The 20998-nt window shown below is 41.0% G+C and overlaps 1 protein-coding gene across 1 annotated transcript in view; it reads right to left on the bottom strand.

Annotated features, from left to right (window-relative positions):
- Positions 1-20998, bottom strand: part of crtc1b (CREB regulated transcription coactivator 1b) — a 30591-nt gene that overhangs the window by 6823 nt on the left and 2770 nt on the right. The window contains exons 3-7 of the mRNA XM_079596768.1: positions 9768-9893; positions 9615-9676; positions 9424-9527; positions 8632-8737; positions 7744-8080 (exon numbers count right to left, since the gene is read on the bottom strand). Coding sequence (XP_079452894.1) covers positions 7744-8080; positions 8632-8737; positions 9424-9527; positions 9615-9676; positions 9768-9893 — 735 coding nt within the window. The remainder of the gene's footprint in view (positions 1-7743; positions 8081-8631; positions 8738-9423; positions 9528-9614; positions 9677-9767; positions 9894-20998) is intronic.

The raw sequence follows: 20998 nt of genomic DNA, 5'->3' as shown, positions 1-20998 counted from the left end.
TTTTAAATTTGTATATCATCTGTTGCTATTTTGAAATTGTTTTTTATCAATGATTTTTTTTGGTTGACAAATTGTAGACTCATAGAGACATACTTGATTGCTAAATTAATTGATTGATTTCTCAGTTGATTCAGATCTCAATTAGAGATCTGAATAATATAGTTACATTTTGCAACAAAATAAAAAAAAATAGGCAGTTGATATTTGCTATAGTTTGTACCCATGGGCCCGTGTAGATAGTGGTTGAATGAAAATTGGGGATGGGCTGCCTAGCATAGGGGGACCTGTTACCCGAGTTTTGTGCACATACTCAGTACGAGGCTGGCTTGCCTGGCCTCGGCTCGACCGGACTGAGATAGAGTGACAACTGGGGATGGGCCGGCTCTCGCACTGAGGGCAGCCTCTGGGAGAGAGTGCAGCTTCCGCATAGGAGGGACCCAGGCACGTGGCGCACTCCGTGTGCCCATCCGCCTTGTGCAGAAGTAAACAGCACGAGGTGCAGAGAGAACGAGGCATTTGCATCAATGCTCGTGTTCCCAGAAAATTGCTCTTTTAGAAACTGTGTGTCGCGACGGCAAACACAGAGCAGCAGAGAAAGGATATCGCCACAGAAGAACGGTGACAGAAGAGAAGCGTCTTCTTGAAGTGAAGAAGGCGCTGGTCCGCTGCAGGTAAGGCTCGTTCTAACTAATTTGGCTTGATATATTAGTTGACGGCGACAGTTTCATAGAGTAGACAGAGACGTGTAGGTCACTGAAGGAGATTAAATCTGATGCTATGGCGAAATTGGCGAAACACTGTACATTGTTCGGTTCCGGCTGAAGTAGAGCCGGAGTCACCCATCTTCCCTGTGTGTGGCGCATGCGCGAGCGGCGACACGGTCTCTTTGCGCGTCTGTCAGCTGTGTTTGTTTGTTTTAGTAATTGTTTTACAATCCATCAAAATTGACGTTTAAAGTAAGTTTTTTTTAGATAGATGAACATTAAGGCCTCAGAATGAAGCCGAACCCTGTTATTTTGCTGGTGATTCTGATCACTTATGCCGCCGGCTACAATCACTACATGTATAGTGGCCCGGAAGCCCGAATCACCTACACACGAGACTTTCTGCTAAATTTTAAAACCCCTGCAACGCGACTTCATCCCTACGACACATCGCTGTTACCACCGGAATGTGTAAGGGGTAACAGCGCCAAAGCAAGGAAACGTGGCAGGAAAGGAGGAATCCGGGAACGAGTGAAAAGACAGCCCTACAGACAACCTCTTCCATCTGTTATGTTCGGCAATGTCCAAAGCCTAAGGAATAAGGCAGATGAGTTGCGGGCCTGCACTCAGTATCTCACCGAGTACAGGCAATCCTGCCTTATCTGCCTGACAGAAAGCTGGCTCACTGAGGCGGACCCTGACTCGTCGGTCGACTTAGAGGGCTACACGCTGGTGAGGATGGACCGTAACCAGAACTCCGGAAAAAGGAAAGGTGGAGGTGTGTGCGTGTTTATTAACAATACATATTGTAACCCTGGTCATATTACGATTAAGGATCAGATTTGTACGAAGGACATTGAACTATTAGCGCTTTCCCTAAGGCCTTACCACTTACCTAGGGAAATACACCAAATCAGACTGTTTGTTGTGTATATTGCGCCCTCCGCCGACACATTGGCCGCTGCCACTACGATTCATGAACTTGTAACTAAAGCGGAGGAAGAGGCCCCCGACGCAGCTAATTTTGTGTTGGGTGATTTTAATTCATGCAGTTTAAAGGAACTTTTACCTACGTACCAACAATATGTCACCTGTTCCACGCGCAATAAAGCTTGCCTCGACCATTGTTATGGAAACATCCAGGACGCGTTTTATTCTAAGGCCCTGCCCGGTCTAGGGAACTCTGACCATAATATGATTAAACTGATGCCTACATATGTGTCCCGCCTACGGCGTGAGAAAACAAAAAAGGTGGAGGTTAAATGCTGGACTGCTGCTGCGACTGAGGCACTTCAGGATTGCCTGGAGTGCACAGACTGGAATGTAGTGACCGATGGGACTGACAACGTCAATGACGCCGCGTTTGCTATCTCAGGGTATGTACAATTTTGTGAGGACACAATCATCCCCCGAAAGACTATTAAGATGTTCCCTAATAATAAGCCCTGGGTCACCCCAGAGTTAAAGCAACTCCTTAATGAAAAAAAGCGTGTGTTTAAATCAGGAGGAAGTAGAGAAGAGAAAAAGACAGTGCAGAAAAAGATTAAAAGCAAGATCAATGACTGTAAAGTAGCATATAAACATAAGTTAGAAAATTTCTTTAAGGATGATGCTAGGAGAGCCTGGCAGGGAGTCCAATCTATCACAGGATACAAGCCCAAGAACCACCCGATGGTAGCAGAGAACAATTTTAATATGGCAAATCAATTAAATAATTTTTATTGTAGATTTGACACACATGATTTTAAAGTTGAACAGAATGAGGCCATTACAGCAGTAAGAGACATGAAGGGTACGGATATTGATATCCCTTTGGATGAGGTCAAATCTTATTTTAGACGTGTGAATCCCCGTAAAGCTTGTGGACCTGATGGTATCAGCTGCAGGACACTAAAGGTGTGTGCTGATCAGTTGGCACAGCCCTTCCATAGATTGTTCCAGCTGTCACTAGATACAGGTGTCATTCCCAGTCTATGGAAACAATCCCTAATAGTGCCTGTGCCTAAAAACAATAGACCTAAGGAACTCAATGATCTGCGCCCTGTTGCCCTTACCTCTGCAGTTTTTAAATGTTTTGAAAAAATCATTTTAAAACATCTTCTTCATGAGGTTTTACCTCTTTTAGACCCAAATCAATTTGCCTATCGTGCAGAGAGAGGTGTTGAGGATGCACTGCTATCTTTGATTAACAGCACTCATGAGCACCTTGAGCATGCTCAGAGCCTGGTCAAGATTGTGTTCATTGACTTCAGTAGTGCTTTTAATACGATCCAACCCCACCTGCTTGTGAGAAAATTAGTGCACTTAGGAGTAAATCCCCAATTGATTTTATGGATCTATGACTTCTTGACGGATCGTAGTCAGCAAGTCAGATTTAATTCATGTATATCTCCCTCAAAAATGATAAATACAGGGGCACCACAAGGGTGCGTTCTATCACCTATCCTATACACCTTATACACCAATAACTGTCAAGCTTCCTCTTCAGCCCACACTTACTTTAAATATGCTGACGACACAGCATTGGTTGGTTTTTTAAAATCGGACATTTCTTCTGTGAGTGAATTTCAGAGGGAATTGCAGGGTTTCACTCAGTGGTGTTCTGAGAATTTTCTTGAAATCAATGTGAAGAAAACAAAAGAGATGGTCATAAACTTTAGCAAAAACAGAATAATAGTTCCCCCCTCTAAGATCAATGGTGAATTAGTGGAGAGGGTCTCAACGTATAAATACTTGGGAGTTGAAATTGATTCTAAGTTAACTTTTAATGAATGTGCACTGAACAAAACTAAGAAAATGCACCAGCGGATGTACTTCCTTAGAAAACTATATAATTTTAGATTAGAAAGACACATTCTTGTAATGTTTTATAAAAGTTTCCTCCAGAGTGTTCTGTCCTTTGGCCTTATCTGTGTGTTTGGCAACATGCATGTTAAGGACCAAAAGAAACTGCAGCGCATGATCAAGATGGCCAGCAGGATCATCGGACTTGACCAGGTGTCGGCAGCTCAGCTGTACAATGAGCTTATTTTAAAAAAGACTGACCAAATCCTTAATGACCCTACTCACCCTCTACATCATAAATTTATGAGAAGTAATAGGTCAACTGGTAGAATTTTACAACAGAGAATTAGAACAGAAAGGTACAATAAATCATTTGTACCTACAGCGATCAGATTGTATAATGATCAAGTACATCGCAAGCTATCATAGTTTTAGTTACCTGATAATATTATACATTTTTAACGTTAAATGTTGGATTGTGATTGTCATTTCTGCAGTTTTTTATTTATTTATTTATTTTATTGGTTTGACTGTTGTGTTTTATGTGTTGTGTTTATGTTTTTAGAAAATATGTTGTGACAAGGGCGCGTAATGAATGACCACATGAATTTCCCCTTGTGGGACAATAAAGTTCACCTAACCTAACCTAGAGCCCGTGCAGCAGGGCAATTGGGTGACAGTACGACGCTATAGTCGTGGGACAAAACACCGCTCTTCCGTTCCGATTACAACATTAAACAGGTTCTCCCCACTCAGTGAAACACACACTGAGAATCATGTTGAATGTGCTCAAGATATTGCCGATTCTATTACACGGAACGTGAAAATACAAACACCAGCCACCATAGTCACATGTTTGCCGGGAGCCAGAGCGCCTGACATCAAAGCAAATTTAAAAGTGCTGGCTAATTCTAAACGTAAGTTCTCTAAGATTACTATTCATGTCGGCACAAATGATGTTCGACTTCGCCAGTCGGAGATCACCAAAATTAACGTTAAAGAGCTGGGTGAACTCGCAAGTACGATGTCAGGCACTGTAATTTGCTCTGGCGCCTTTCCTGTTCGCAGGAGTGATGAGATAGTTAGCAGATTGTCATCACTCAATGGCTGGCTGTCTAATTGGTGTCCGCAAAATAATATAGTATTCATAGAATATTGGAAAAGTTTTTGGGACAGACCTGACCTGTTGAAAAGAGATGGTATTCATTCCCTCCTGGGATGGTGCTGCTATTCTCTCTAGTAAAATGGCATAATGTCTTAGAGCTCAACCATAACAATCTGGGGCTCAGGTCAGGAAGCAGACAGACTGGCTTAACCGACCGTCTTCTAGCTGTCTAACGTCACCCAGGTCAGATAAATCCCATCACATAGAGACTCTTTCACCTAGATATCATCATATAGAGACTGTGTCTGTTCATCGAATTAGGAAATACAAAAAAATTCCAAACCCATCTAAGGGTAAAAATTTAATAGATGTTCAACAAATAAAAAACACATATAATACAAATGAACAAATGATAAAGCTTGGGTTGCTGAATATTCGATCTCTCACATCAAAAGCACTTATTGTTAATGATATGATTACAGACAATAACCTAGATGTCCTGTGTTTGACAGAAACCTGGCTAAAACCACACAATTACATTACTTTAAACGAGTCCACCCCCCATATTCTAATATTTTCAGAATTACTAAGAAAGCCATTTTAAAATATAATTATTTTGAAGTGTTGGTGCTTAATATAACAATATCTAGTGTAAATGATAAATCCAGTTTGAGAGTTGTGCTGGCTACTGTATACAGGTCACCAGGGCACCATACAGAATTTATCAAAGAACTTCTATCAGAATTAATATTGGCTGCAGATAAAGTACTAATTGTTGGTGATTATAATATACACATAGATAATGAAAAAGATGCATTGGGATTGGCATTTAAAGACATTGTAAACTCAATTGGAGTTATACAACACGTGTCAGGACCTACTCATTGTCATAATCATACTCTAGATCTAATACTATCACATGGAATAGATGTTGATGCCGTTGAAATACTGCAGCAGAGCGATGACATCTCAGATCATTATCTAGTCTCGTGTAAATTACATTTAGCCAAGGCTGCAAAGCCGACTCCGTGTTATAAATATGTTAGACCTATCACTTCTGCCACTAAAGATTGCTTTATCAATAATCTTCCTAATCAGTTTCATCATCTCAGCATCCCAGATAGCTTAGAAGAACTTGATATTGCAACAGAAACTTTTAACTCTCTCTTTTCCAGCACTTTAGACACAGTTTCTCCGTTGCGCTTAAAGAAGATAGTCTAATGCCGTGGCACAACGAGCACACTCAGGCCTTTAAGAGAGCAGCCAGAAAAATGGAGCGCAACTGGAAGAAAACAAAACTAGAGGTATTTCGGATTTCATGGAAGGAGAACTCGATTGCTTACAGAGAGGCTTTAAAAGCAGCTAGATCTGCTTATTTTTCAACCCTATTAGAAGAAAATAAACATAATCCTAGGTATTTATTTTAAAAAGTGGCTAAACTAAAGAAAAAGAAAGCTTCAAACCCAGAAGTTTCCAAACAACACAGCAGTAATGACTTTATGAACTTTTTCACTTATAAGATTGATAATATCAGAGACAAAATTATAACTATGCAACCGTCTACTACAGTATCGCATCAGGGAGTGCATTAGTCTCACTGAGGAACAATTCGATTCATTTATTGCTATAGGAGAGGAAGAATTTTGCAAACTCGTTAATTAATCTAAATCAACAACATGTATGTTAGACCCTATACTGACTAAGCTGCTGAAATAGATGCTTCAAGAGGTCATAGATCCTCTTCTTAATATCATTAATTCGTCTTTGTCTCTAGGATACATACCAAAAACCTTTAAGCTAGCTATGATTAAACTGCTTGTTAAAAAAACGCAACTTGATGCTACAGAATTACTCAATTACAGGCCGATCTCGAATCTATCTTTTCTGTCAAAGATATAAGAAAAAGCAGTATCCTCACAACTGTGTTCCTTTCTAGAAAGAAATGATATCTGCGAGGATTTTCAGTCCGGATTTAGACTGTACCATAGTACCGAGACAGCTCTCGTTAGAGTTACAAATAATTATGCCATATGCTCTCATTGACAAATGCGGACCAATTAGTTCATGCGTTCATGACCTCAAGGCCAGATTATTCTAATGCTCTACTGGGTGGTTGCCCTGCACGCTTAACAAACAAACTACAGCTAGTTCAAAATGCAGCAGCTCGAGTTCTTACCAGAACCAGTAATTATGACCATATTAGCCCCGTTATCAGCTATATTGGCTGAGTACACTGCATTGGCTCCCTATTAAACATCGTATAATTTTTTTAATATTGCTGATTACTTACAAAGCACTAAATGGTTTAGCTCCGCAGTACTTGAGTGAGCTCTTAACGCATTATAGTCCTTCACGTCTATTGCGATCTCAAAATTCCGGCCAGTTAATAATACAGAATATCAAAATCGATTGCTGGCAGTAGATCCTTTTCCTATTAGCACCAACTTTGGAACAGTCTTCGCTAGAATGGCATCTACGCTAATTTTAGTCTTTGTTTATCCCAAGGTTTTCCCACAGCCTGCCGGATCCAGGCCATATCCAGATCTGACGAAGGACTTTCGCCTGGACCCGATGTCAACGCAGTGCTGAAGTGCCAACTGGTCTCTCCCCTGTGACGGATCCCTTTACCACTCTACAGATAAAGCGTTGTTTGGATAATTTCGGTTTCGCGTATCTACCCAGAAGTGATAAAATTCAGTGTCAAAATTTTAAGGCCAGACAAGTAGTATAGGCTTGGTTTGTAGGGAATTACAAACCTGCGCACATATATTGAAATGCGCATAACTATAGAATTAATTATTAATGCGCACGTGAGCGCCATCAGCGTTTCTCACAGGTTCGTGGTCTGTAGAGTGGATGCAGGTAAAGTAGGATGTACTATACATCCAACTTTTAATATATCATCAGGTAATATATCGTTTACATTTTTCAACAATTAAACAATCAAGCAGTTGAGATTTGCTATAGTAAATACTGTATTGCAAATCTCAACTGCTTGATTTTTTTTATTGTTGAAAACAATATATATACTAAAAGATCAGAATCCGATTTTCATGAGACCCCCTATTTTAGAAATAAAAAAAATAAAATCCTTTAATTACATATTACAAATTAAAACACAGACTGCTCTGTTTAGGGAGGCTGCCTTACCTGTGCGATGGGTATCTGAGGTGAGACCACAGGTGGTAGCGTGGGAGCTGGCTGCTGTAGGCTGATATTGGGTGATGGGACAGGGCCAGTGTGCTGGGCAGGTGGGGAGGGAGGGACGTGACTGGCAGCACTGATGCCCAAGTGTGTCAGGTTGGTGGTCAGGTTGCTGGTACTACTGGAGCTTGACGTAGGAAAGGTAATTGGGTCATCTAGATCCAGCGGGGTGGGGAGAGGAGGAGGGAACTGAATGTTTGTCAGATCAGGTAAGGAGCCGCCTGTGCTGTGAGCAGCTGGCATCAAAGAGCTATTCATTTCTTGATCAGGAGATGGAAATATGCTGGAAAAATGAAACAGAATATGCTGTGAATTCCCTCCATATGGCAAATCATGAAACAATATGGGCCCTATTTTAACGATCTGAAACGCAAGTATCAAACACGAAACGCAAGTAACGTTGTGGGCGGATCTCGGGCGTTGTTGCTATTTTACCGGCGGGATAAATTACTCTTGCGCCCGACGCAAATCTAAAATGGGTTGGTCTGAAGTAGCTTCATTATTCATAGGTGTGGTTTGGGCGTAACGTGTAATAAACACGTTTTGAACTGAAGAAATTCAGTTCCTAATAATGAAGTTACTCGACAAATGGCCACTGCAAACTATATTTTATTATTTAATTTTTCATTAAAAATGTTTTACCCCATTTTGACAAATGGTGAGTATTCATTTTGGATCTTGCATCTAAAGTTGCTGCCACACCCCCTTTTCTCTACTGACGCTAAATCAAAGATTATTCAAGTGTTACATGTTTGTCCAGCACACAGGTAAAATAATGATAATTAATAAATAAATAGCCTACATAAAAGTAACATGTCATCATGATAAACTCACTTAATCCCAGGAACATCACATGACTCTGTATGCAGAGATCCTTTGGGCTCATCTTTCTCCATCTCTGACTCAGTGTCCTCTGTATCTGGAGGGGTGAGCAACAGCACTAAAGAAAGAGGGAGATGGAGAGGAGGATAAACTCAAACTAGTCATTGTAAATGAGGAAAACAATATCTTACAATCTTACACAACAAATAGAGTGTCCATGATAAAGAAAAGGAAAATATATATATATTTTTAAAAACATAAGTTCTTAGAAATGTTCATGTTCATCTTTACGTGTGTGTGTGTGTGTGTGTGTGTGTGTGTGTGTGTGTGTGTGTGTGTGTGTGTGTGTGTGTGTGTACGTGCGTGCGTGTGTTTAACCTTTATACAATTTTCAAGAAATGTTTAAATTGAATTAGTAAAAATAAAAAGTAATCAAATATTTAATGTCCATGTGAGTGTAAATAATCTTAATCATTATGTACAAAAACAGACTTTGTCAGATATTACCTTTATAATAGCATAATTGGGGCACTTTAAATAAAGCAGGGATTACATATAAGGAATTTTAAAATAATTAAATAAAATAATAAAAACATATGGCAAACTTACTAACTTCTTCTGAATACTTTTTTATTTTAATGAGAGTAGTTATTCTTTAAATTAGATTTTTCTTTATTTTAATATCAGGACAGTTGTATCACCCTTTACAATATTTTTTAATTTACGCACTACAAACATCAAAATTCATTCTAATTCCACTTTACATGTATCTTCACAAATAAATAAAAACTCCCAAATTCTTACATGTTTTCACTCCTTTTGACTGCAATTCTTGAGATCCACCAACAAAAGTGTCCTGTTGAGCTGGATTCACAGCGCTCTGGTGTAGAGCTGAGTCAGAGTTGGTCCTGTAGTAGAGGTGGGAACAGAAGAAACAATGATTTATGACCTTTAGACATGTTTTGTTTCATAGTTTGTGAGGAAAACTGCTTTACCTCCTCCAACTTGTGTCGGGAGGTGGTGAAAGATATACCGAGCCGTAGGGGCAGCTGTCAATGTAATTGGGCTAAGGACAATGTCTCACACATGTACACGCACATAAAATACACCACAGTCGGGTAAAATAGCTGTGTATGGTAAAAGGATATCTGACGTCCATGCTTGTCCACAGAGAGAGGTCTACGATGTGGAGAAGCGATGCGATTCCTGTCACGATACACGCGGTCCACCAGGCCATGATGTCGGGACGTCCGACTGGTGTCTAGAACTGTCGACTGTAAAAGAATCTGATTTGTTTAAGTGATCTTCTAAGATGCATTTTCTTTAGAAAAGGTATGGGAACTTTTGCTGCAGTGTGGGGCAAATAAAAGCATTAAACAGGCTCCACACAGAAGATGGACTAGCAGTATGAAAGCTTAGAGCAATGAGAACCATCTTGTACATTCTGATGCTAATGCATCATAAATGAATAGCAATGATACAATGATACTAGAAATGACACCTGTGCAAATGCATGTTTCCATCAGCTTTGTTACATTTAACTAATTCATTAAATATACATTTCTTAGGACAACCAATAATATAATATGAATCTTTGGTTAGTAATTTGCTTTCGGTGTGGGTGTTCTGGGCTATTCCTACAATACAGTAGTGTCCCCAAAAAGTATTTGGACATGTAATCCACACTAAGTTGTCTGAATGTCTTTGGACTATATATCAGAATGTCAAAGCAAGTGGCAAAAAGTATAGAATAAACACACTTTTCAAATAAAACCTTTCACAAAAATATGTTTTTCTTTTATCATAATATAACAATTAATGTCCCGAAGTGCTTATGAACACTAAACTTATTAAGAAACATTCCAGATATTTCTTTCGAGAGTGGTAACTCTACATTGCGTAGCTACGCTGCAGGAACTCCTCCCTTCTCCACTTTTGTTGAAATATTATGTGCTAATGCCAGCTTGGAACAGCTGGCCAATTGTCGCGAAGTATGCAAATACTGACAGGCTCGCGGGCAGTATAAAATGCAACGACAATTGCGTCATAATCTCTTTCTTCACGCTGTCATCGTTGAAGTTGCACCTGAGGACTAGTTACCTTTTCTTCCCCGCATCTGATGGCTAACCTTTGCAGGATTTGTGCGGGCCCCATCGACCCGCCCCACACCTATGAGTACTGTGCCGCCTGCCTGGGCCTGGCCCACGCCAAGACGGACTTCTTGGACTCCACGTGCAGGCACTGCGCCGACCTGCCGGTGCGCACTCAAGAGGGGTTTTGCTATTACGGGGTCGAGGCCCACTGCCGCCAGCGAGACGCTGGTGGGCCCTCACTCACCCAGAACGGTGACGACGAGGCCTGGGGTCACCAGTCCTTTTCGCGGAAGCGTTGGATGCGAAATGCTCCGGTATAAAGGAAGTAAGTCAGGCATGTCCAGTCAAGCCGCTTCCAGGCTGCTTCGAGGAGGAGGACTCCGTTCTTCCACGACATCCAAGAGCACGTGGTAAATAATAATAATTATAATTAATTAATAATAATAATTCGTTAAATTTATATAGCGCTTTTCAGGGTACCCAAAGCACTTTACATGGAAGGGGGAATCTCCTCAACCACCACCAAGTGCAGCATCTATCTGGATAATGCGACGGCAGCCATATTGCACCAGAACGCCCATCACACACCAGCGTATTGGTGGAGAGGAGACAGTGATGAAGCCAATCAGTATATGGGGATGATTAGGAGGCCATGATGGACAGAGGTCAAGGGCAGGACATCCTGAGATTTTTAATGAACACAGGAAGTCAGGACCTTGTCTCATCTGAAGGATCTCAGCTTGCAGTCCAAGCCGTGCAAGTTCACGGCTCATCTGGCTGAAAAATGAAAGGCTCCAATCACTCCCTCCGGCCTCCTTGGTGACGCAGTGGAGTCAGTTACTGAGCATTTCTCTGAGGCGCAGAAGCACGAACGCTACGAGTCACGAATATTACCCCGTCGCTCGTTTCAGCCCTCGTCGAGGTCTCTCTCTTCGTCTACACCTCGCTCCACCTAAGATCGGCTGAGCAGCCCGCTGGGGCTCTCCGCCCTGAGCCGGATGTTCACCGTAGGCAGTGGTCGGGACCGGGAATGTAACGTCACGGATTACAGAGAGCGCCGATCTCGGCTGCCAAGCCTTCGTCCTACGGACCATCCAAAAGGAGGAGAGAGAGAGTTGGAGGCCCTGCCCCCAAGTACCATGTTCTGCATCATGTCCATTCTGTTCCTGTAGGCGACATTTGTAATGTTTGTGTGCTGTCTGTGTGAGCTCCACAATAAGAGCATATATCCCTTCACACAAAGGGCCTTTTCCTCCTCATACACTCAACACTGTGTCACTCACCCTGCCCCAGAGCAGCTGGGTATTCCAGGCGTTTCACCTTGGCTACTAGGGATAATTCAACACAGGTATTCTCTTCAGTCCAGACGCAGACCACCCCGCGTCAGACGTGGGTCCGTCACTGACAGCCGCTATTTCGTGGTGCCCAAGAGGGATAGAGGACTCCGTCTGATACTGGACCCGAGACCCATCAACTGAGCACTTCACTAGTGCACGTTCAGGAGGAAAGACCCCCCTTAACATGTGAGCTCACTCGTCAAGGTCTATCGCCTCTTCATGGGCGTAAGCGCGTCTTTAGGCTTGTATGTTTTGCAACAGTGTTAATTTCGTTAACGAAAACTATGATGAAAAATGTTCGTTGACGACCTTTTTTTCCCTGACTAAGACAAGACGATGAGAGACGACACACGTCATTAAACGATAATTGTGACTATATCAACACATGCAATATCGTTGATGAAAAGAGACGAGATTGAAATGTGTATGAAAAAAATATTTTTTTAAACTTGACCAAAACCACGTTTTTGTCGAATAAAGGAGGGGACAACACATTACAGACTGTTTTTACGAGCGTTCATGCTTACGGTTGCCAGATTTCAATCATTCAAATTCCCAGTCAGAACTTTTCTGTTAAAAGAACACGTTTTCAACCCGGTCTTTTCAATAGGATCTGGCAACCATGCGCACACGCTCCCTCTACACTGAGGAAGAAGCGTGGATGATCTGAAAACAGTTCAACAATCTTCATTTGAAATGTTCTACTTATTCAGTGTCATTCAGTTGTCATGTCCGTTGTTTGTGAGACTAAATCTGCAATCAAAATGCAGGCTGATATCCAGCAGTCTTTTTAATGTTCGTATATTATACGAACAAGAATGCAATGTTTCCCGATTATCCACACGATTTCAAATGTGACATTGATTTTACAACAGTTCAACAAACAAAATGCTAACATTAAGTGATGTACTACATTTAAAAAAGTATTGTCAGTAGGCTTATTGCTCTGTTTTGCAACGAAAGCCACAGCAGAACTGCAGTATGCCTACACAGCGTTGATTCGTGAACGAATCTGTGGCTTTGAACGAATCATGAAATTCAATGATCCGAATTACAGCCACTTACTTTGTTACTGAATAAATGAATGACTCGATGACTCACTCACAAAGACAGTGACTTACTGCCACCTACCGGCGATTTTCATTTAATATTTTAAAGTATCACTTTAAGTTTAAGTAATCACAAAGTTTCTATCATCATTACATATTGAACATTGTTTTATATAAAGCATTATTTATTTTACAAGGGTGTTTACAATGTATTAACATAAAGTAAAAAAATTAACTGGAAAAATCGATTAAAGTGGGCAAATATTGTCCCTTAATGGAAAAGGTGTGAGTGCAGTCTAAGTGGAAGACTGGTACGCCACTCTAAAAAATTGGAGAACCACTGAACTAAGGAAAAGGGATATGTAGAATTGCACAAGCGCTACTGCTAAAGAGTGCAAAGTCAATACAGCCTGTTACCTTGATCCAGATTTCTCACAAACTTAATTGAATTGGCCAAGAGAGAGAAATTATAATGACATTTTTAAAAGACTACATATAAAATAGCTACCAAAATTAATGTCGGTGACTGCAGTTTGATTACAAGTAATGACTAAAACGTGACAAAAAATGTAATTACTTTTCGTCAACTAAAACTATGAAAGACAAAATGACTAAAATGTGACTAAGACCAATAAGTATTTTCATCTGAAGATGGAGACTAAGACTAAATAAAAACTGGCTGCCAAAATTAACACTGTTTTGCAACCGGCTGATCTTCACAGAACAGTGCTTTTGGTGAGTGATTATCCTCAATAATCTTCTAGTCTTGAGTCTTGACTACGAGTTTGCGCAGTCGTTGCCGCTTCGGCTGCTGCCACTGTGCTCATATACATACTGATGTGTTTATGCTGTTATGTTGCCCTGTATTCTTCAGCGTGATCGCAAAAGAAACATGATAAAAGCAACCGTGTGCTGCCATTTTTGTTGTTTACTTGAATATTTAAAACCCAAGGTATTTATACCTTATACGGTGATCAGAATCCACATCGGATCACAGACTGAAGTCAATCAAACATGAAAGTGAGTTTTGAGGAAAATTATTTCTAAAGCTCCGTGTTACAAATATGTTAGACCTATAACTTCTGCCACTAGATTGCTTTATTAACAATCTTCCTGATCAGTTTCATCATCTCAGCATCCCAGATAGCATAGAACTCGATATTGCGACAGAAACGTTTAACTCTTGGTGCAATGAGCACACTCAGGCCTTTAAGAGAGCAGCCATAAAAATGGAGCTCAACTGGAAGAAAACAAAACTAGAGGTATTTCGCATTTCATGGAAAGAGAGCATGATTGCATACAGAGAGGCCTTAAAAGCTGCTAGATCTACTTATTTTTCAACCCTATTAGAAGAAAATAAACAAAAGCCTGGGTATTTCTTTGAAATAGTGGCTAAACTAACGAAAAATAAAGCTTCAAGCCCAGACGTTTCCAAGCAGCACAGCAGTAATGACTTTATGAACTTCTTTACTTACAAGATTGATAATATTAGGGAGAAAATTACAACTATGCAACCGTCTACTACAGTATTGCCAACGTAGTGTTGAAGTGTCAACTAGTCTATCCCTATAGAGGATCCCTTTACCACTCTACAGATAAAGCGTTGTGGGTAATTTCGGCTCGCGTACCTACCCCGAAGTGATAAAATTAAATTCTGTATCAAAATTTAAGACAAGTAGTTTGTTTAGGCATGGTTTGCAGGGAATTACAAACCTGCGCATATATATTCAAACTATATAATTAATTATTGATGCACACGTGAGCGCCATCAGCGTTTATCACAGGTTTGAGTTTAAAGTCTGTTTAGAGAAAAACGGTGTCGTCTTAGCGGCCCCTAATTTAATAACAAATGATCACTTTGACGGAAGGGAATCAATCAAAACTAACTTTAGCTGGAAAATATCTTTATTCAAGAACCGCTATAGAGCCAAAACAATATGTTACCTTAAATGATACGGTTATCTCTGTAAAGCTGCTTTGAAACAATCTACATTGTTAAAAGCACTATATAAATGAAGATGACTTGACTTGACTATTGCATCAGGCAGTGCATTGTAGTCTACCTGACAAAATTTTTATTAAATCATTGCTATAGGAGAGGAATAATTTTCTAAACTCGTTAAATCATCTAAATCGACAACATGTATGTTAGACCCTATACCGACTAAGCTACTGATGCATCCAGAGGTCATAGATCCTCTTCTTAATATCATTAATTAATCTTTGTCATTAGGATACGTTCCAAAAACTTCAAAGCTGGCTATGATTAAACTGCTTGTTAAAAAAATGCAGCTTGATCCTACAGAATTTGTCAATTACAGGCCGATCTCGAATCTATCTTTTCTGTCAAAGACACTAGAAAAGGCAGTATCTTCACAACTATGTTTCTTTTTGGGAAGAAATTATATCTTCAAGAATTTTCAATCAGGATTTAGACCGTACCATAGTACTGAGACAGCTCTCATTAGAGTTACAAGTAATTTGCTCTTATCATCCGATCGTATCTCTCTATTAGTGTTACTGGATCTTAGTGCTGCATTTAATACCATCGATAACATTCTTATATAACATAACATTCTTTTAAATAGACTCGAAAATTGGCATTAATGGAATTGCATTAGCATGGTTTAAATCATACTTATCTGACCGTTATCAGTTTGTAGCAGTAAATGAAGAGATGTCTTATCGATCAAAAGTTCAGTATGGTGTACCACAAGGCTCAGTACTAGGATCGTTGATGTTCACTCTGTACATGCTACCCTTAGGAGATATCATTAGGAAGCATGTCATTAGTTTTCACTGTTATGCTGATGATACTCAGCTCTATATTTATTCATGCCCTGACGAAACTTTCCATTTCACAAAATTAACGGAATGCATAGCTAATATAAAAAAACTCGATGACTATTAATTTACTATTACTTAATTCTGAAAAAACAAAGATTATAATTATTGGACAAAAAACTTCCTCACGTAATAACCTAGAATACTGTCTAACACTTGACGGCTGCTCTGTTAAGTCCTCGTTGTCGGTTAGGAACCTGGGTGTGCTCTTTGATACCAATCTTTCATTTGAAAGTCATGCGTCTAGTATCTGTAAAACCGCATTTTTTCATCTTAAATATATATATATATTCTCAATGAAAAATGCAGAACAATTAGTTAATGCGTTCATGACATCAAGGCTAGATTTTTGTAATGCTATTATGGGTGGTTGCCCTGCACGCTTAATAAACAAACTACAGCTGGTCCAAAATGCAGCAGCTCGAGTTCTTACCAGAACCAGGAAGTATGACCATATTAGCCCGGTTCTGTCAACTCTGCATTGGCTCCCTATTAAATATAGTATACGTTTTTAAATTTTGCTGATTACTTACAAAGCACTAAATGGTTTAGCTCCCCAGTACTTGAGCGAAACTCTTAACGCATTATAGTCCTTCACGTCTATTGAGATCTCAAAATTTCGCCCAGTTGATAATACCGAAAATATCAAAATCGACTGCTGGCGGTAGATCCTTTTCCTCTATAGCACCAAAACTTTGGAACAATCTTCCTAACATTGTCCGGGAAGCAGACACACTCTGTCAGTTCAAACCTAGACTAAAAACACATCTCTTTGGCCTAGCATACACATAACACATTATAGACTTCTATAATTCAATGTTAGGCTGTATAGTTTAGATCAGCCGGAACCGGGAACACTTCCCATAAATCCAGATGTACTTGGAATATCATAGGAAGGATGGAGTCCTTCTGATGGAGACGCTAATATTAGTTTATCTGTTTATCCCGAGGTTTACCGCAGTCCGCCAGATCCAGGCCGTATCCGGATCTGATGAAGGACCTGCGTCTGGACACGACGACAACGCAGTCCTGAAGTGTCAACCAGTCTCTCCCCTGTGAAGTCCTCCCTCCCTTCACCTCTGTGCAGATCAAACGTTGTCGGGATAATTCGGTAGTAATAATTACGTTGCCGGTTCACGTGGCTATGCGGAAGCGATAAAAAATTCTGTATTATAACATTTTCAAGGCTTGTACCTTGGAATCTATTTCATGGTTTGCGTTCTCGAGCCACCAGGCACTGTATTTTGCATATGAGCGGCCGGATCGCATTAGGGGTTTTCTGTTAGAACGGTGTCATGTTAGCGGCCCCTAAGTTAATAACTAATGATCGTTGAGACGGAAGTTAATCAATCAAAACTAACTTTAGCTGGACAACAACTTTATTCCGGAGCTGCTGTGAAGCCAATCCAATACTTTAATTTCCTATTATCACTGTAAAGCTGCTTTGAAACAATCTATATTGTTAAAAGCGCTATATAAATGACTTGACTTGACTGTATCCTTCAGTGCAACTGGCCTTTCTCATCTAACTACGTATATTCACAGTTGTTGTCACTACGGCCGCTGACGCTGTGCTTATGTACATTCTGATATGTATTTATGCCGTTATGTTGCCCTGTATCCTTCAGTGCAACTGGCTATTCTGATCTAACTGGGTATATCCACAGTTGTCCCTGCTACGGCTGCTGACGCTGTGATTATGTACATAATGATATGTGATTACTGTATGCTGTTGTGTTGTTATGCTGCTCTGTATTGGCGCTTTTCCACTGCACAGTACCAGCTCGCCTTGGCTCGCCTCGCCTCGCCTCGCCTTTGTTTGGTTTTCCACTGTGTAAAAGTTGTACCGATAACTGCTTCCAGGTACTTTTTTTCGTATCACCTTCAGCGAGGTTCTAAGCGAGCTGAGGCGATACTAAAATGTGACGTGACACACGGCAGACTGCTGATTGGTCAGAGAGAATCGTCACTATTCACTGCGCCATCATTGCACGCGCCAGACGGAGTATCCTGAATAACCACGACATTTTTAAGTAGTTTTGCCAGAGATTGCGTGATATACCCATTGCTAATATTATGTAAAACAGCATACACTCGATTTCCTCCATTGTCCTGTGTGTGTGGGTAGCGGGTGTGTGTCGCGTCGCTATGACGACCAGGTACTATTGTGGAGGTACTATCTGCAATGGAAAACGGAGCGAAACGCGAGCCGAGCCGAGGCGAGGCGAGTCGAGTCGAGCTGGTACTGGTAATGGAAAAGCGCCATATTATTCAGTACAGCCGAATATTCTAGGCTGATATGCAAATTCTGATGTACTTGAGCTGAGTAGCTCATTGGTCTGGCCCTGCCTATCAGCTGTAAGCACTCCTAGAGGAGCACAACTATTGGCTGTTGTTCTAATCTGTGATTGGTGTAAATAGTGCCAGGATACTGACGTTGACCTGGTGGTTCCCCCCCCCCTTGTCGGATGTTTGGTGCTTTCTGTAGCACAGACTGCAAAATAATGTGAGTGCACCCACACTGAAGGAATACGTTGCCGCTACTGCTTCGTTTCGTTCCCCGGTTATGGGCAATCGATCGAAAGGCATGCTCTGGTGGTCAGATTTGAAGGGTAGCGAAGAGATTATGTCCTTCACTGCCGCCTTCAGTGCCGCCGTGGGATCTAGCTCTAGTTTTGAGGGCTCATTCTCTACCGCCTTTCGAGCTCAGACACGGCGTTTTCAGACACGGCGACTGCAGGGTTACTCTCCGGCCGAGATGGGGCTATGAGCACTCCTAGCGGCGCAGCTATTGGCTGACTGTCTGTCTCTTTCGTGGCTGATGTAGCTTGGCCCGGTTTTTCCCCGGACTTATCTTCACTACTCTCACGGCGGGATTTTATAGTTCCTGCAGCGTAGCTACGCAATGTAGAGTTACTGCTCTCGAAAGGGCGTCTCCGATTACTATTGTAACCTCGGTTCCCTGAGAGGCGGGAACAAGACATTGCGTTAGCCGGCGTGTTCACTGTTTGATCAGCTGTGCAGCGTTCAGTCATGATTCTGACGGAATTGTCACACCCATGCATTTTATGCTGCACGCGAGCCTGTCAGTATTTGCTTACTTTGAGTCAATTGGCCAGCTGTTCCAAGCTGGCGTTAGCCCATAAGATTTACACAAAAGTGGAGAAAGGAGGAGTTCCCGCAGCGTAGCTACGCAATGTCTTGTTTCCGCCTCTCAAGGAACCGAGGTTACGACAGTAACTGGAAACGTTTTTCTTTCTCAAATACAAATGGTTCTGAAAAAAAATTCCTTTGATTTGATAATATTGCCATTTTGCATTTGATATTTTCTGTGCCCTCCATATCACTTTTTTTTTCCATCCTGTTTTTGTGTCAGTATTTTTGTTACATCCCTTTAACTAAACGAAAGGTCTTAATGACCTCATCCTAGGAATTTGACAGAATTTTGGTGCAAAACAACAGCACAAAGGAGCAAAGGATGTGTCTCACTCTATTTCATCCTGTTTGATAAAATTACAGAAATCGGTATAACAATATACTAGGGATGTCAAAATGCACACGTTCATTTTGGTATCGATTTTTTTAGTTTAACGCGTTAAACTATAACGCAGCATCCATTTTATATCTTTCATCCTTTGGCTGCGCTACAGTATATGATCACACTATCATTCATTCAAGTCCTATTAAATCATTCAAGCGTGATAATACGCAAAAAATAACTCAAATCTGTACTGGTGCGCTGTCTTTGAAGTGTCTCTCTGTGAACTAACACCCGAATAAAATAAGAAATATACTTATTTTATGCTAAGTATACAACAAATACAAAATACTATAAATACCCTGCAATTGTACTTTTGGTGTAGTAAACTGATGTACTTAAAGTACTAAATTGGAACAACTAATTTTGCAAATGCACCTAGTTTGCACTCAAATGCACTAAAATAGTGCTGAGGTAAGCTAAAGATAATAAATGTCAGGGTTCTGCCCTGGCAGCTTTGTCTGTGTTGTCTTTGTTTCATGTCTCTATGTCTGTGTTGTGCTTGAACATATGGCCAGAGAATGTCTAATAGGAAGAGAATTGGCACTCTCTGGTTACTTCCGGTTTCTGGACTGGCTGCAGTAACAGGTCTCTGTCCATGCGGGGGCGCTCGAAGGCGAGTGCAGAAATAATGGAGGTCTATGGAGCTATACCCCTCAAAATCCACTTTTCTCAGGATACATTTTTTTGTCTAGTAATTTGAATGTTGTATTCGAAAGGAGATGCAAAGAAATTACACATTGCTGGGTGTTAGATTTTTTAGAGTCACTTATTTGCTTTAAAAAGTCTTTTAAAATGTCAATGACGTCATACACATCGTACGACCAGAGATACTGCTTTTACGGCAATCCTTCAGTCACTTTGGTGCTTTCGCGCTCTGCACTTTCTTTTCTCTCAAAGCATCGACAACACAGCTGACACAGGTAAATACACGGGCTAGAAGAGTTTTTGCTAGAAGACATTCTGGTCCCGCTTCGGATGCCACGATGCCATCAAGCGGTATCTCTGGTCGTAACCAGTCCTTCACTGACCAATCAGCGTTCATTAGCAGAATGCTGGCGTGTTATGGGCAACAACAACTCAACCTGTAAGAAATCGAAAGGACATAAGTACTCGTTCATTCAACTTTCGACCTAATCCATGTTGAACTTGCAAAACCTACAATAAAATCTGAGATTTCTCAACGGCAATCGGGTGAAAGAGACAAATTTAGCCGTCTAGCTCCATAGACTCCCAATCATTTTGTATTTGGTCGATCGCCCCCAGTGGAACTCTGGTGGAACTGCAACCAAAATTCGGTACAATAGGACTTAATAGGGAGTGCCCAGGCTCTCCATAGACGGGCTCTGATATGGCTCTGGCCTTGTTTGTGTTGACCATGTGCTCCTCTGTTCCTGCCTCCTTGTTTCCCAGTAACACGCCCTCTTGTCTAGTCCAATCCTCCTTTGTCTGAGTTTTGTCGCCGGTTCCTCTTGTTCTCAGCTCCCTTTATATGTGTTCTCTTGCCCTCAGGTTTTG

Source organism: Phoxinus phoxinus (genome assembly GCF_949152265.1).
Source record: "Phoxinus phoxinus genome assembly, chromosome: 22".
NCBI classification, from domain to species: Eukaryota; Metazoa; Chordata; class Actinopteri; order Cypriniformes; family Leuciscidae; genus Phoxinus; species Phoxinus phoxinus.
The sequence above is the reverse complement of the archived record's forward strand: the minus strand, read 5'-3'. Positions and strand labels throughout refer to the sequence as shown.